Genomic DNA, 15,800 nt, shown 5'->3' with positions numbered 1-15,800 from the left:
CCTGCTATATTTGGTCAAACATTTAATTAACTCACCCCTAATGAGTGAGTTAGGGCCAGACCAAATGATTTTGCGGGCCTTATATGGCCCGTGGGCCAGATGTTCCCCACCCCTGACCTAAGGAGTCTCAGTTCCACTACAGAGGTAGAAGCCCTTGATGGGTAGGCAACCTCCACTGGCAGGATCACATTGCCTGACATATTGTCATTTTATGCATAATAAAGACGCTGGCCCTGGGTTTTTCTCTTCCCTAGGTATCACCTGTATATGTAATGAAATCGGTCCTGTTCTTTTGCTGGAGGCACATTCCCCTGCCTGGGCCAGGATTGGACCCCAATGATGGATCTGGTGACACAGTGGGATCACCTGGAGCAAAACTCCTGGTTATTATTGCTGTACCCTGGCCCGCAACCTTATTGTCACACAGTGTCTTCTCCAAGCTTGGTCTGTGAGCCAATCTGGCAGGACTCCTGATAAAATTGCAACTTTCTGAACCACCTGCAGGGCCTCTGACCCAGTCTCAATCATAGAAGGGGCTCAGCAGCTGCCTTGTAAGGGGCTCCCCTGCACATGATCAGGTTTGCATAGGCTGGGGAACCATTGCATTGCTATTGCAGGGCTTTCTGTCTCAGTAAAGCTTTCACTCCTAATCAGATATGCAAGCGGCCCTGGACTTGTACCCAATGCCACTCGCAGCCTCCATGCCTTGGACCACCCCGCCTCTGTGCTCAGAATGCCCTTCTCGCCTCCACTTCCAGCCAGAGTTCCCTCGAGAGGTTATCCCGCACCTTAGATACTCTACGCTGAGATCAACCGAAGGACTTATATGCATGCATATAAGAGTAACCAACGGGTGCAAAACATTGGGGGGTGAGGGCATGTATGGAAGTGGGGTGGGGGGGAGGGCAATGGTAAGATATGTACACATATAATACCTTAATAAAAATATATATAAAAGAAAAAAAAAGATACCCTACCCCTACACACGTTATGCCCAGCCAACCCCCTTATTTTGTGAGTTCATTTCCATCCTCGAGTGGTCACTACAGCAGTAGACTCGGCAGCTTCGCGGTGGTTGCTGCACAGTATGTGCTTACGACAGTAAGCCCGATCTTTGAGATTTGTGAAAATAATAGTCGCTGAAAAGAACTGGTCTGATCCGCGGGGTTTCACAAACAGCCAACTTAACGTGGCGGCCGTGCAGCCCGGGACGCGCACCCAACACCGGGCAGACGTCCTCAGTCAGTACTGTGTGGGCGCGGGCTCCACGCGGAGCGTTCTTTCCCTCCCGGCACGCCCCCAGCCCTCTGGGCTCCACCCCTCCCGCCTGCGCCCCGCCCCGGCTGCTATTGGCTGCCCCACCCGAACGTCCTGTTTATTGGGGTGTCTCCAGGAGGTGGCGAGGATTTAAATAGATCTCTGAGTTCCTTGGTGTCTCGCGCGGTGCTGGCCTAGTCAATCTTCATTGGTCATTGGCTAGCGGGCTGAGGAAGGCGGGAGTTAGGTGCTCGCCTTAGCATGGCCGACGGCGGCGGCTGGCAGGTAAGTGTGGTGGGCGCCAGGGACCTGTGGGGACCTCGTCGGACCGTGTGACCGGCTTAAGCGAGGTCTCTCCCGGGAGGATTCGGGTTGGAGCTCCGGAGTGGGCGGCGCAGCGGCTCCCGGCTCAGGCGCCCCTCTCGCCGCAGCCGCCGCGCCCCTGCGAAGCCTACCGCGCCGAGTGGAAGCTCTGCCGCAGCGCCGGGCACTTCCTGCACCACTACTACGTCCACGGAGAGCGGCCGGCGTGCGAGCAATGGCGACGCGACCTGGACAGCTGTCGCGAGTGGGAGGAGCGCCGGAGCGCGGAGGCTCAGGTGCGCCCAGGAACCCGGGGGTGGGTGCGGTGGGGGGCGCTGAGCCGCCTGGGCGCGTTGACAGGGCGTCTGAGTGCACAGGCCACCCTTGCCCCCGTTCCAGGTCCCGGGATTTTGGAGAGCACTGCTGAGGGCCTTCCTCTTTTTGTGCTTTTTTTCTTTCGATAAATACCAAAAATTAGTCTATCAACTGGGTTTTCAGACTCTGAAAGACAAAGAGGGGAGGGGAGAGTGGTTTGGGAAGACAGTGTTAGGGTTGTCAGCTGACCTGCAAAGGAGGTGATACTGCTGAGTCCTGAAAGACCAGGAACCAGCCTTAGCAACCTTTACCCAGTCCCAGGGGGTTACTTACATGAGAAACAAGGTTCAGAAGGAGGGTGAGCTGCAGAGGGTAGGGTATGAGGCTGCAGAGGTACCAGGGACCTCTTGGGTCTTTTAAAAGGGGTTTAGATTGTAGTCTAAACATGCGCTAGGAAGCATGATTTGTTTTTTGTTTTTTTATTTAAATTCAACTTTTTTATATATTTATTTTATTTTTATTGATTTCAGAGAGGACGGGAGAGGGAGAGTTAGAAACATCAATGATGACAGAGAATCATTGACCGGCTGCCTCCTGCACGCCCCTAACTGGGAATGGAGCCCGCAACCTGGGCATGTGCCCTTGACCGAAATCAAACCCCGGACCCTTCAGTCCGCAGTCCTACTCTCTATTCACTGAGCCAAACCAACTAGGGCAGCATGATTTGTTTTATACCTTTAAAAGATCAGTCTGGCTGCCAAAGTGGGAGGGTACATTATGTAGGGGGACAGAGACCAGTAAGGAGGTGGTTCTAGTTGTCTACCCATTTCAGCAGATACTTGTCATGTTGGGTACTCTTGGAATACAGAAATGATGACAACACCTGCCCTCATAGCACCTTCAGTCTAGTCTACAGTGGTGCCTTGGAGCTGTTGTGGGTGGGGAGATGGAGAGAAGCTGTGAGGGTGCAGTGCTCATGGGGAAGGGGAGCCTGCGGGATTGACCGGTGGCTGCTTCGATGTTGTTAAATGTATGTTATTATTGAAGCAGACAAACGGATGTGGAAACAAAGCTACCATATAAAAGAAAATGTGACAATTCCATACCTAGTAAGTGAAGTGCAAAAAATGAAAAAGATAACTTACAGCCTATATGACAGGAGATTAGTAACCTTTATACATGTCTGAGCGCTTATATCAGTAAGAAAAATGGGGATGATTTCAGAATAGAAAAGTAGACAAAGGACACAAAGAAGGAATTCTTTAAAAAAGAAAACCAAATGGCCTGGTATAGAAGCTAAAATGATAATAGGTGGTTTCAGCCTAGCAGTATGTCAGAAGTGTTGATAGGGGTTTGGAAGTCAGGGGTCCTTGTGCATTGTTGGTGGAGTGTAAGGTGTTCTGATTGTCTAAATGTCACATGACCCGTTTTACTTCTGAAAGTTTATCCTAGGGGAATAATTGGATAACAGAGCATAGTTTAAAAATTCAAAATAGCCATTTTGTCACTGTGAGAGTGCAAAAACTGAGTGTCCTAAATTCCACTAATAGACACTTGACCAAGTAACTTCTTCCACACCGTGGAGTATTACATAGCCATTAAAAAGAATAGATAACATATTCTGGTTAAAAACAATAGATAGTAACATATCCTGCCTCAGTGAAAAAAGCAGGAAGTATACACTAGCCAGTAGAAGATTCCATCTTTTTTTTAAAAAATATATTTTATTGATTTTTTACAGAGAGCAAGGGAGAGGAATAGAGTTAGAAACATCGATGAGAGAGAAACATCGATCAGCTGCCTCCTGCACACCCCCTACTGGGGATGTGCCCCGCAACCAAGGCACATGCCCTTAACCGGAATCGAACCTGGGACCCCTCAGTCCGCAGGCCGACGCTCTATCCACTGAGCCAAACCAGTTAAGGCAGAAGATTCTATCTTTAGGGAAACATGTGATGGCTCAAAAATTTAGGCCGCCCTAGCCGGTTTGGCTCAGTGGATAGAGCATCGTCCTGGGAACTGAAAGGTTCCAGGTTTGATTCCAGTCAAGGGCACATGCCCAGGTTGTGGGCTCGATCCCCAGTGGGGGACTTGCAGGAGGCAGCCAATCCATGATTCTCTCTCATTGTGGTTGTTTCTCTCTCTCTCTCCCTCTTCCTTCCTCTTTGAAATCAATAAAAATGTATTTTAAAAAACCTTAGGCCTAAAAATTGTGTTAGGGAAGCTGTTCACTTCACCTCAGGGATGGAGGTCTGGGAGTCTTTCATACTCTACTTTGCATTTCTGATCACTTTTTAAACAAGAACAGAAACATCTATTTGAGACAATAGAGCTTAAGAAGAAGACTGAGAAGGTGAAAGTAATATGTGTAAAGAGGCCAGCATAGCCACCTGCTAAGGAGCCCATGACAGTTGTGATGTACTGCCCTGTGTTTGAGGAGAGTGGCATCTGTGGTCTGGACTCCTACTCGCCCATCCAGGGCTCCCTGGACAAGCATCTCTTGCCTGATCTTCCTCCCTCTGACCACTCTTTCCGACTCATATCTTCTTCCAGCTCAGCCCCCCGCCAGCCTTAGGAGGTAAATCTGATTCGGTCAACCAAGGGCATTAAGCCCTGAGGCCAAGGAGAAGCTATTTTTAAAATTTCCTCAAATTATGGAGATCTACACAGTTGACCCTTCAAACAAAATAGATTTGAACTGTGTGCCTCCACTTACTGTGGATTTTTAAGTGGACCTGCGCTGCTCAAACCTGTATCCTTCAAAGGTCAGCTGTACTTTCCACCCACCGTTGGGAATCCATTTGGGCAGAGGGCAACTTAACTTACACAGATTTTCATTTGTGTGGGGGGTTGGCATCTGTAAACCCATATTCAAGGATCAATTGTAATTTTTCACAATAGCTTGGGAGAAAGTATGATCTAGATATGTGTGTGCTAATATGGAACCACCCCCAAGGTGTATTAGATGGAAGTAGAGTTTCAGAGTAGTGTGTACCATTCGCTGTTTGTCCATCTGTGTTTGGGAGTCTGCTGAGGAGGAGGGAGGTACAAGGGCTATGTGAGGTGTGAAGTGACCAGGGTCTCCCTTGCACAGCGATCCCTCTGTGAGAGCGAGCGTGGGAGAGTCCAGGCTGCAAGAAAGCACACCCTAGTGTGGACCCCAAGACAGAGCCCCCCTGCAGACTGGCATCTCCCTCTGGAGGAGAAAGACGAGTGACAAGCACCCCTGCACGGCTTCCTGCAGTCTGTTTCAAGTGAAGCTATTGCACGGTCCTAAGGACTCTGGCCCACATATTCCAGTAGGTACCTGGGAGCTTCTGCCTGGCTTGGAACACGGAGCTCGACGTCTCCAGCGCTACTTGCCCAACCTCACCTGCGTTCAGGGTGCCCCGCCGCTGCCACGCTCTGGGAGACAATTTTGTCCACTGCACAGCTCCCAGGAAGCCAAGCACCACTGCATATTGCTGTGAACAGCCACGGTGGGCTGTCTCATGCTCCCCTACCAGGGACATTAGCACAGAAGATGGCCATCCGAAGGCCTAGAATTCTCAGGTAAACTTTTGAGTAGTAGCCCTGACCCGTGTGGACATGTAGAGGTAACTAAGTGGTTGTGCAGTCATGAACACCTTGTGGGGTCATTTTGTGCCACCCTGGTTTGGTGATGACCATGCATTGCCACCACTGGTGCTCACACTTGGCTATGGCCGACTTGCTCAGTTCCTCTGCAAACACAGGTGGGGCGTGACCTCTGGACCAGCAAGCTGCACCTTCTAGGCTCAGGAGGTGAGATTCCAGTTTTTCAGAAATGCACACGGCTACAGAATATACCACCTTGCATAAAAAGGGCTCATGGACTCGTGGCTGAAGAAACCCAAACCCAGGACGAATGGAATTTTGGTCTGCTTCCCTCAAAATTTTTAGAAAATGTCAAAAGCCATTTTACACATTAGATTCCAAATAGAAGCTAAAAATAAATTCAACAATTTCGTTGTTGAGATTGTTAAATTTCACATCTGACGTTGTACTCCGACTGCTGAAATGAGGTCATAATCCAAACCGACATTGTGAGGACATAGCCAATAGGTGGCCATCTACAGGCCAAGCAGAGAAAAACCGACCCTGCTGGTAACTTCCAGAACTGTGAGAAATGTGTTTCAGCCATGCAGTCTAAATAGCATTTAGACCCCACAAGGTGTTTATAACCGCACAACCATTTAGTGGCATTTAGTTCTGGCAGCCCCAGCACCCTAATACAGTCACCATCCCAGCGTAAGAGAGCTCAGCCCCGCTTGTCCCACCCTCCTGTGGGACACAGCAATTTTGTTAGTGTGTCCCTGGCTTGCTCCACACTCTTCAGCCTCCCTCCCCAGCTTAAAATGCTAAGCTGGTCCTGCTGATGATGTGAGGAAATTCATGTGTTCTGTCTGTCCCACCTGTGCATACAACACAGAGCATACAGCCCGAACATCCTTCACCTTTGTTTCTTGCCTCCTGCTGGGGGGAAATGGTCTCGATCATCCTATCCCCAGTACCTGGCATGGCGGGGGCGGGGGGGGGGGTGGCGGTGATAGGGACATTTGTAATCGTGTAAACAATCAAAATAAAGTGAAAATAAAATTTTTGTAAAGGAAGGGCAGCATATCTCACCCCTGTCCATCCTCAGATGAATTAATTTTGACTCTTAAATAAGACAAAGAGACACTTGATTACACTTACATTTATTCTCAGCATGCCTAATTCTGTGACAAGGAGTCTTGAGCTCTGGTCATTCTGGCTTTCAAGGGCAGCGTGTTCAGACAGCTGCCTGCAGCTCTACCTCTTGAACTCCACCTGTGTGTACACCTTGGTGATGTCATGGTACTTGCCTTCAGGGGGCTGATAGTTGGAGATTGGTGGTGTGTAAGCTGGCCCTTCTCTCTCATAGGGAAACAGACTGTAGTCCCGCTTGATGGCCTCCGCATAGAGTTCCTGGGAAGTGAGCTGTAGCTCCTGCAGAGCTTCCTGCTGGGCCGCAAGCATAGACTTGATGGCTTCCCTCTCCATCTCATGCTCTCGCTGCTTGTACACGGACCACTTCTTCAGGAGCAAAGCTCTCCGTTCTGCCTCCTCAAAGGAGAGCTCTACCTGAGGCCGCTGTCTGAGAACACACAAATCCAAAGGTGTGAAGCTGGGAAGCATTGACCTCACTGACCAAGGGGTCTGGGTGACTGCATATGGCCCAAGCACCCTCCCTGCCAGACACAGATGAAACTCAGAAAAGAAAGGGACACATTAAGGAATGCAATGTTGAATGGGGTGGCAGCTGCAATTGACACTAGGAACCAGGCCCATTTGCTTTATGTGGAAATAGGAGACAGTGATCCTCGGAGAAGATTATAGTAGCACTTCCTCTTTCCCAGGCAGAGGCTACCTTTGGTGAGAGGTGACTTTGGAGAAAAGTGAAATGGTATAATGAAAACGAACACCAAAATCCCAGGGAATCAAGAGCCTCTTATCAGCCCTGGAGTACCAAAAGACACCTGCCATGTCCCACTTGTATGGCAAGGTGCAACTTTATGAATAGTACACACTTTTATAAGACAGCAACCCTGCACATGACACATCCCAATCACAAGCATTTTGTATCACAAAGCAAGAGGCTAAGGGTTTCTACCATCAGGATGGGCAAAGCCCAAGTTGTCACAACTACTACTTGCAAAAGAAGCAACAATATGAACTTTTGAGCAGTGTTGATACGAACTAACTCTAGCATCTGGCCTGGCTTATCAAACAGTTACTCTGAATTTCTTTCCCACATTCAGCCATTCAAGAGCACCACCCAGGAATGTTTTTCAACTCCCATGAGACACGATCAAGAAGAGGACTCAGCCCAGGGCCCAGTCAGCCCAAGCCTACTGACCCCCTTCCCATTACCTGCATAAACTGCAAGTAGAACTATCTTTAGGTGATGGACCTCCTTTGCCCTGAGGACCTCAACCCTAGAGGTCTCTTACCTCACTTGATCCATGAACTTCACAGGTATAATAAAATCTTCAATGGGAATTAGCTCCTGGCTAGCCTTTTCTAGTTTTCGGATCCTCTTTTTCAAACGGTCCTTTACAGCTTGGTCTTTTTTAGGATCTATCTTCTTCTTCTTTCTCGGAGGTTCTGCTCTAATGGATAAAGCAAACGTAAAAAAGTTTCCTCTTCAGTTTCACAAACATACTAGAGGCATGGCACCAGGTAAAGTACCCCAAACTTGTACTGAACTCTCCACTGCGGAATGAACTGCATGGTCCTAAACTCCTAAGCTGAGAGTGGCAGGGAGATGGCTGTCTTCCAACCCAGGGTCCTTGTGAGAACTGTTTGGGCACTGTCAACCCAGGAAGGGGTGGAAAAGCTTCATGGGGCATCCGGGTGTAAATTAAAGGGAAGGGCTCATCTTTAGTGCCGGAGTTCAGGCGTGCCTTGGGATTGCACTGAAAAGTGAAAATACCAAATTGATGAATTAGAAGTCAATTACATCTTAAATGGATTTGTGATTTATAAAAAATATTTCAGTAAGACTAAGAGAAAGCATAATAAAAGTGGCCTGTCCCTACTTTGGGGGGTTTCTTAACAAATATTCCCATCCTAGAGCATTAACAAAAGTCTTATTTACTCTCAGGAACACATCTCCTATGGTGATAATTTAGTATTAAGAATAATCAAAACCAAATTTTGTGAATCAAGGCCCTAGAAAGCATCCAGAGTTCCAGATGGAAAAACTAGTCCTCACACCTTCCCCCCACTTCCTCAGGAAGTCAGAAATGGAAGGCCCATGAAGAACAGACGTTTATGCATTGCCCTGTAAAAAACACAAGAATCCAAAGTAATTTAAACTGCCTTTATATTTAATTTGTTTTCTGATTACAGACACACCAGTATTCCATACAGAGACAGAAAAACATCTAGCTAAATTTAACAGAATTTTTGTAAGCTGTTAATTTTGCATACCAAAGAGTAGTCTTGATTTGTGCTGTTCAAGTGCACATCTATCTCCCGCTGACACCCCCAAAGAGGCGAGGCCCACATTTGAGCTTACCTCATGGGAATGAGTTCCCAGAAAGACAACAATGAAGCTCGCTGGTGGGTGTCTCTAACTTGTGTCTGCCAAATTCCCAGACGCCTGAAAGAGAAGAGTATGTATAAATATCTGATTCTCCCCACTAAACAGAAAAAAAAAAATTATAAAGCCCTCAAAATCTAAGGTACTTGTAACTACTAGATGTGACAGCAAGGTCAATGTGCGAGATTTTTCAAAATCCCCCGTTCACAACAGAGAGCAGTTGGGCAGGGTCCCTGCTCGCTAGGGTCTTCGAATTTTCATCCACGGGTAAAGGTGGATCAGCCCGTTTATAACTGAGATGTCCGTGGACAAGGGCGGTCAGGGAGGAAGCAAAGGCGAGGCCCTGGCCAGCCCGCGCGAAATCCCCCGCGCGCGCCCCGGACACCCCGCGAACGGTCTGAAGTCCGCACTCACCAGCACGGCGAACGCAGAGCACGCGCGGTAGCTCCCAAAACCATGGTGGTCATGGCTTCAAAGGCAGCCACCGGCTGCTTCCGGGCGCGCACCTCGGCGGTCCGGCCCACGGTGCCTCGCGCTACGGTCCGGCAGTCCCGTCGATTCACACGATCGCGTTCCGGCCTGGGGTGCAAGATGCGGAGGACTGGATCACGCCTGGCCCCGCCCGGCCGTAGCGACGGCGCGCGGGCACGCCCCCAACGGAGGGCTGGATCACGCCTGGCCCTGCCCCAGGCGCCGGTGTGGGTCCTTTCTTCCGCCGGGCGCCGCGACCGCACACGTCATCCCCCCACTTAGTTGGCCTGCACCCTTGGGAGCGCCAAGACTCCGCAGTGCAGCCGGAGTGGCCAAGAGAATGTCCCTTTACTCCAGGTCTTAAGTGTCCACATCTGTGAAAACGGTCCCCAATCTTCCAGTAAACGCGCCGCCTCGGCTTCCCCTGTGGCCTTCAGTGAGGCTGGGTAATCCCCCTGCATTCGTTCAAACTCGGGACCGTGGCCGCCCGCCTGCCGGCGGCTGTACCTGGGCACCGGCACGTGGCCTGGCGCTCACGAGATGCCCAATAAAAGCGTGTTGATGAATGACGGAAGCTAGCTAATTAGTCGAACTGGTAACCAGCGATGTAGAGCTGGAGAGGCGGTCCACGCTACTCCGACCCTGTGTGGCACCGCCGGCCTGGGCTGCAACTCGAGACCCCGCTTACCCGCCGCGGTCCCAGCAGACCCTCCCCTTCACCCATCGCTGCGACCGGGCTGGACCCAAAGCGGAGCCTCCCTGCGCTGCCCCTACCCGCAGAGGAGCCAGGGCGGCCCTGTCCGCGCAGGGAGCGGTTTCCCGCCGGGGCGATTTGGCAGGTGCGCGCCGTGACTTCCGGCGTTGCCCGGGAGCTGCCGGAGGAGGAGCGGCGCAGGGGATGCGGCTGTGGCGGCAGCGGTGGCGGCCGAGCGCGGGGGGCGGCTGTGGCGGCGGCCTGGGGCGCGAGCCGGCGATGGCGTGGCGGCACTGAGGGCGCGGGGCGGGCGGCGGCTGGAGGGCGGGCGGCGTGGGAGAAAGCGGCGGCGGTGGCCCCATGGCCCGCGCGTGTTGAAGGACGCGGCTCTCGCCTCAGCCCGGCGGCGCCCGAACAATGAAGCTCCTGAAGCCGACCTGGGTCAACCACAATGGTGAGTGAACACTGAGGTCGCTGGAGGCCACGCCTGGCGTCAGATCGGGGTCTGGAGCCGGGTCGGAGCCGCGCGCGGGGCCGTGCCCGCCTCGCTCCCGACGCCTGGTGCCCGGTGCCAGAGTCGCGGAGCGGGAGGTAACGGACTTTGTCCTCGGAGCGGGAGACCGGCGAGCCCCGGCACGTGCTCCCGCCCGGCTGCGGCGAAGTCCGCCTCCGCCCCCAGCTCTTGTGCTGAGCCCTCAGCCACCCACCCGTGGTCCGTGAAGGCGCCGCGGCCTGGCTTTGGGGAGCGGCCCTTGGGCGCTAGCCAGTTCCTGCCACTCGTCTGCATCAGCCAGGATGTGCTCAGATGGTTCGATGTGTGTGAAACCTGGGCGCAACCCCTCTTGTAGCTTTTGATTGGCGGGGTGAAGACCTGAAATCTGCACGTCTCTGCCCTGCTGGAGGAGCTGTTCCTGCTCCGGCTGAGGCCTAGATCTGGTGACTGTGCCCCCAGTTGGGGGGCTATGGCTGAGGGCTGAGGCCCCCCAGCAGAAGGAATCCCGTTTATTCTGAGCTGGGGCATCATGGTGACGGGTTGGAGTCCATCCGACACAGGTGTGTTCTAGGAGAGAGGCTTCCTTAGTTCTGTGGCAGTGGCCCCAAAGCACATCCCCGGGGAAACTGACTCTTCCAGTCCTCTAGTTGAGAACAGGCTGTGTGCGGCACAGAGAAGCCTTTAGTAACCAGCAGTTTTGTCATAGTTCTTCCTTGTGGGCACAACTGCAGGAGTTGGTCCTCCTCACCACCCCTGTCTCCAGACCCCAGGGAGGTGAGGGAAGAGAGTCCCCCATTCCCTTGCTGACAGCACCGAAGCCCAGGGAGCACTCCTCCAGCATAAGGCCTGTAGCCCTGATCCCAGCCTGCCTCTGACTACTGGTAGGCAAAGGGTCACCCCTTGTTCCTCATTTCTACTTTGCATGCAGCTAGAATGAGTTATCGTTTTCTTTTAGAGCAAGTAGAGTAGATGCTTTTGCCTTTTTTGTACATGTAGCTTTTCAGTTTTGAACCTGATCTGCGGATTGCTCTCCACTACTGCAACTGAACTGAACATCTATGTTCTTTCAGACAGAAGTGCTCTCCCTTTCTCTCCTTGTGTGATATCTTTGTCATTTTCCAGGGCCCTTTTACCATTCCTCCTGAGTTAGTCCACTAGATGTGCTCTGTCCCTGTGTCCTTTCCATATGCCCCCAGGGCAGAGACTGCCTCATTCCCCTCCTTATCCCTGCCACACTCAGCAGTGTCTCCCACATAAAGGATGCATGATAAATATTGGCTGAAACAGGTAAGAAAGATGAGGTTTCTGTAATTTATGAAGACACACTAGGTTTATGTGCATGAAACCCAAAGCTGTGAACTAGAGTTTCATTTCTCCTAAGTTGATTTTCTGATGTGTAGTATGTAGATCTTTCCCTGGAGACCTGGGGAAATGTTCAGTAATTATAAATTATGGGGCTTGTGAATTAGGAAAGGAAATATCTCATTATGAACTAGTTTGTTGTGTAAGTGAAGATCTGAAGGAATTTTTTTATTTTAAAATAAAAATTTTGCCTAGATCAGTTTGTGGGTGTAGTCAGCCTACCCTTCTCCAGTCTCTCTCTGACTTTCTGCCATATAATTTCTAACTTTGTGATAAGCTCCTTTGTAGGACACAAGTTCTGTGCTGTGTAAGAGTAAGTCAAGGTGCTTAAGTGATTATCTAGGTACAAACAAATGAGAGTCTACAATCAGGCCAACAGCCAAACATCCCACCCTGGCAGAGTGGGTGGGGCCTCTTGTTGCTGTGGCTTCTCCATAGTCTTAGGATGGAACCTGATGATATTTGCTCCGCCTTATTCACAGTACAATTATGATGTTTGGTTGGGAAGGAAGACACAAAAGTGCACCCCAGATTATAAAATACTTTAGAAACCTAAGATGGAATTTAACTTATTTTAAACTTGTTCTTTGCTAAATTTCCTTTCTTTTAAAATCTCCTGAAATCAACCTTTGTCTTATCAAGTGTTCAGAAGAACTGTCAGGGTAAATTACCACTATCCTGAAGGAAATAATCATTGTCTGGATTACTGACCAGTCCTACTGATGAGTCCTTTAAAAACAGGTGAATAATGAAAGCTGGTGGGGGCGGGAGCTGCTTAGCCAGAAGCCAGAGTGGTGGGTGGTGCTTACTTTGGATTAACAAACAAAAAAGACCATGGTGCTTTGGAGAGGGCATCATTTCACTTTCTGGCTTCCTTACTCTGCATTTATGTTCCCTGACTTGTTACATGGCTTGAACATACTTTTTCTGGTATCTGAGAGTCCAAAGAGAGATGGAGCAAGAGAGCACAGCAATTTCTCTGTGGTGAGGATCCATTCAGACAAGTGGAAAAGGCAGCTAGAATAGGGCCTGTTTAAGGCAAAATGAGAAGTATATGTTGGGGTGTAGGCATACTTTTAGTCTTCGTTTTTCTGGCTGATAATAGGAGTAAGACCTTTCTTCTAAGATAAGGTTCCTCAGCCTCAGTACAGTTGACATTTCGGGCCATATAATTGTTCTGTTGTGGTAGGATTTTAGCATCCCTGGCCTCTACCCAGATGTCAGTGGCACACATCTCCCCGTACACACCCAGTTGTGACAATCAAAAATGTCTCCAAACATTGCCATTGTCCTCTGGTGGCCAGAATCACCCCCAGTTGAGAATCTGCTCTGTGGTAAGTTAATAAATGTTGAAGTTGTCATATCCCAGTGAAATGAGCCTTGAAAATGGAATCAGACTGGGTTCAAGATGCCATTATTTATTAGCTGTAAATTCTTGGGATTGTGATTTCACTTCTGGAACTTGGTAAAGTTGAGTAAATATAAAATCTCACCCCTATCATTTCATCCCGTATCCAAAGAGTGCATTAAGGTGTATAATAGCTAATAATATTTATAACTTATATAGAAGTTAGGTGCCAGGCATTGTTCATACTTACATGTTTTACTCTCTGTTCTTAGATATAGTATTCTTTATATTTCATTTTATTTTAGGCTTGGCCAAAGGTTCATTTCTTAGTTAGGTTATGACCATATATTGGTCAGAAAGTGAAAGCGATTGGGATTTTGGTTGTAGGAAAATGTAGTCTGTATTTGTGTGTTTAGGAAGTTTCATTGAGATGGGTTCTTCCCATCCCTTGGCCTTTGTTCCTAAGAGTTTTTCTGGAATTCTCACTCCTGGGCAGTGTTCATGCACAGCTCTTCAGAAGGACCAGGACTGGAAGAACTCTCATCCTTCTTTGGCCTCTGGCTCACACTTTGATGGCAGTGTTGTAAAAGGTGTTTGGCAAATTTTCAGTAATGGGATAATTTGTCAGTTAATCACATTGCTTTGTGGTGTGTTTTCTCTCCTGTCCTGTGATTGCATTATTTTTCCCCCTACCCTGTCTCATCCCAGAAAGGATTTTGAGACATCCTATTGAGACATCTTCTGCATCTGGGTGAAAATAAATAAGTCAGCTTGAAGGGGAAATTCGGAGAGGATGGTGCAGTAATGAAGTCAGGACTGGGTGTGGAAAGGCCCTGCACAGCTACTGGAGGGGCCCTGCAGACCTGTCTTTCAGAACAGGATGGGAGGGATCCTAACAGAGATATTTTATGATTGCAGTGGTTGTTAAGGTACACTTTAGAGTTACTCTAGATTGGGGGTTCTCAAACAGGCTGATGTCTGGAGACATTTTTGGTTCTCACAACTGAGAGGGGTGGAGAGCTACTGGTGTCTCGTGGGTAGAGCACAGGACTGCTGCTGAATACCCTCCAGCGTATAGGACATGCATCCACAACAAAGAATCCTCTGGCCCAAAATGTCAGTAGTGCCAGGGTTGAGAACCCCTGCTCTAGATAAGAATATCTTCATTGTTTTTTTGCCTTTTCTTGTATTTGTCTCATCATTCCAATTAAATTGATTCTTGAGGACAAGAGTTTTGCCTCTTATTTTGAAGTCGGTCTTGTTCTTGAGTCTGTGCTCTGCTGCTCACCAAATGTGTCAGGGAAAGTCCTTTTGATCTCTTTTCCTGATCTGTTAAATGAAGCCAGTAACACCTGCCTTCCCTCTACCTGTGAAGGCTCAGGAAATGTGAGCTCTCTTTACAGTGTCTCTCACTGACTTATACCTGATGACAATAGGTCGATTTAAGAAAACAACCAGAATACATTTGCAAGAGGATTCAGAAGAAAACTGGGTGGGATTTTGCCTTGGATAATACACATGTGGATTTTTCACTGATTTATACACCAAACATTGAACCCTTCTGGAGAGAAGTTCATGGTACATAAGGTTATCCCTATGTATGGAAAGCTGTGCAGTAGGTGGGAGAGAGGGACCTATACCACATTCTAGAATGCAGGGCAGAGGGAAACCAGCGCTAAATGAGTGAGCTGCCATGGCCCCAGGTCGGGGGGCCTGGCTTGTGGTGTGCCCTTGGGCTGAACCTTGACTCCAGGAGGACTGTGATGGTGGAAAAGGCCCCACTGCTGTGAGAGCATCAGGAGGAAAGGCCCAGGGAGGGTTGAGAGCACTTAAGAGGAGACAGCATGTTAGGGCATGACTTAGCAGGTGAAGGGGAGAATGGGGCTGGTATGCAGAGCCTTAAGCACCTTGATGGAAGCTTAGACTTCCTTCCAGGGGCTGGGGGAGGGGCACATTGAGGTTTCTGAGGAGGCTGCCTCCAGAAGGCCCCCGAGGAGTTCAGAGGCTGTTCCCTCAGTCTTGGTGAGAGATGATGAGGGAGGTCAGGAGTGGTGGAGGTAAGGAATGGATAGGCACTGAAAACAGGGCAAAGGCAGGTGACTGTAGATTTGGGTCACTCTCTGAGTTTATTTCTTTAGTATGCTAGAGAAAGCAAGAATGAGGACTAAAAAATGGGATTTTCTTAAACATTTGTTTTTATCTAAGAAGTTGTTGAAAAGATGTTTTCACTTCATGAACAGAATTGTAATTTACAGCTTGGAGGGACCTCTGGGAAGCACCTGGCTTTGGCCACTGAGGGGACCTGCTGCCATTGCACTGATCGTGGGTCCTATCAGTGACCATGGAGAGAGGGCTGTCTCCTTTGACCTCTCCTTTGCCCCAGAGGTTACTAGGTTCTCCTGTTTATCAGGGTGTTTGCCTATAGGCTGCAGAGGTGTCTAGCACATGAAACAGGTCTGGAATGAGCCCT

General features: G+C 49.5%; 3 protein-coding genes across 7 annotated transcripts in view; 2 read left to right on the top strand and 1 right to left on the bottom strand.

Annotated features, from left to right (window-relative positions):
• Nucleotides 1-1,365: 1,365 nt before the first annotated feature.
• On the top strand, nucleotides 1,366-7,936 carry LOC308238460 (synaptic plasticity regulator PANTS). Of its 4 annotated transcripts, XR_013959562.1 has the most exons (5): nucleotides 1,372-1,542; nucleotides 1,689-1,856; nucleotides 4,970-5,427; nucleotides 6,800-7,034; nucleotides 7,677-7,935. XR_013959562.1 is itself a non-coding variant. In XM_080650352.1 (3 exons), the coding sequence occupies exons 1-3, from the start codon at nucleotides 1,519-1,521 to the stop codon at nucleotides 5,090-5,092; spliced, it is 315 nt and encodes a 104-aa protein (XP_080506478.1). In that variant the 5' UTR covers nucleotides 1,366-1,518; the 3' UTR covers nucleotides 5,093-5,868. The 4 variants fall into 4 exon arrangements, 1 of the variants encoding a protein (XP_080506478.1); XR_013959561.1 differs by having other exon boundaries at nucleotides 6,800-7,936; XR_013959563.1 differs by lacking the exon at nucleotides 6,800-7,034 and having other exon boundaries at nucleotides 7,677-7,919.
• Nucleotides 6,573-10,422, bottom strand: MRPL40 (mitochondrial ribosomal protein L40). The gene is made up of 4 exons (XM_080650351.1): nucleotides 9,377-10,422; nucleotides 8,939-9,022; nucleotides 7,869-8,027; nucleotides 6,573-7,012 (listed from the first exon to the last, which is right to left on the bottom strand). The coding sequence occupies exons 1-4, from the start codon at nucleotides 9,427-9,429 to the stop codon at nucleotides 6,688-6,690; spliced, it is 621 nt and encodes a 206-aa protein (XP_080506477.1). The 5' UTR covers nucleotides 9,430-10,422; the 3' UTR covers nucleotides 6,573-6,687.
• A 28-nt stretch (nucleotides 10,423-10,450) lies between these two features.
• Nucleotides 10,451-15,800, top strand: part of HIRA (histone cell cycle regulator) — a 65,884-nt gene continuing 60,534 nt past the window's right edge. For both annotated transcript variants that reach the window (XM_080650347.1, XM_080650348.1), the window contains exon 1: nucleotides 10,451-10,581. In XM_080650347.1, the coding sequence (XP_080506473.1) occupies nucleotides 10,545-10,581 (37 nt within the window). In that variant the 5' untranslated portion in view covers nucleotides 10,451-10,544. The remainder of the gene's footprint in view (nucleotides 10,582-15,800) is intronic.

The sequence above is a fragment of the Plecotus auritus genome (genome assembly GCF_963455305.1).
Source record: "Plecotus auritus genome assembly, chromosome: 13".
NCBI classification, from domain to species: Eukaryota; Metazoa; Chordata; class Mammalia; order Chiroptera; family Vespertilionidae; genus Plecotus; species Plecotus auritus.
This window is presented reverse-complemented; position numbering and strand designations above follow the sequence as displayed.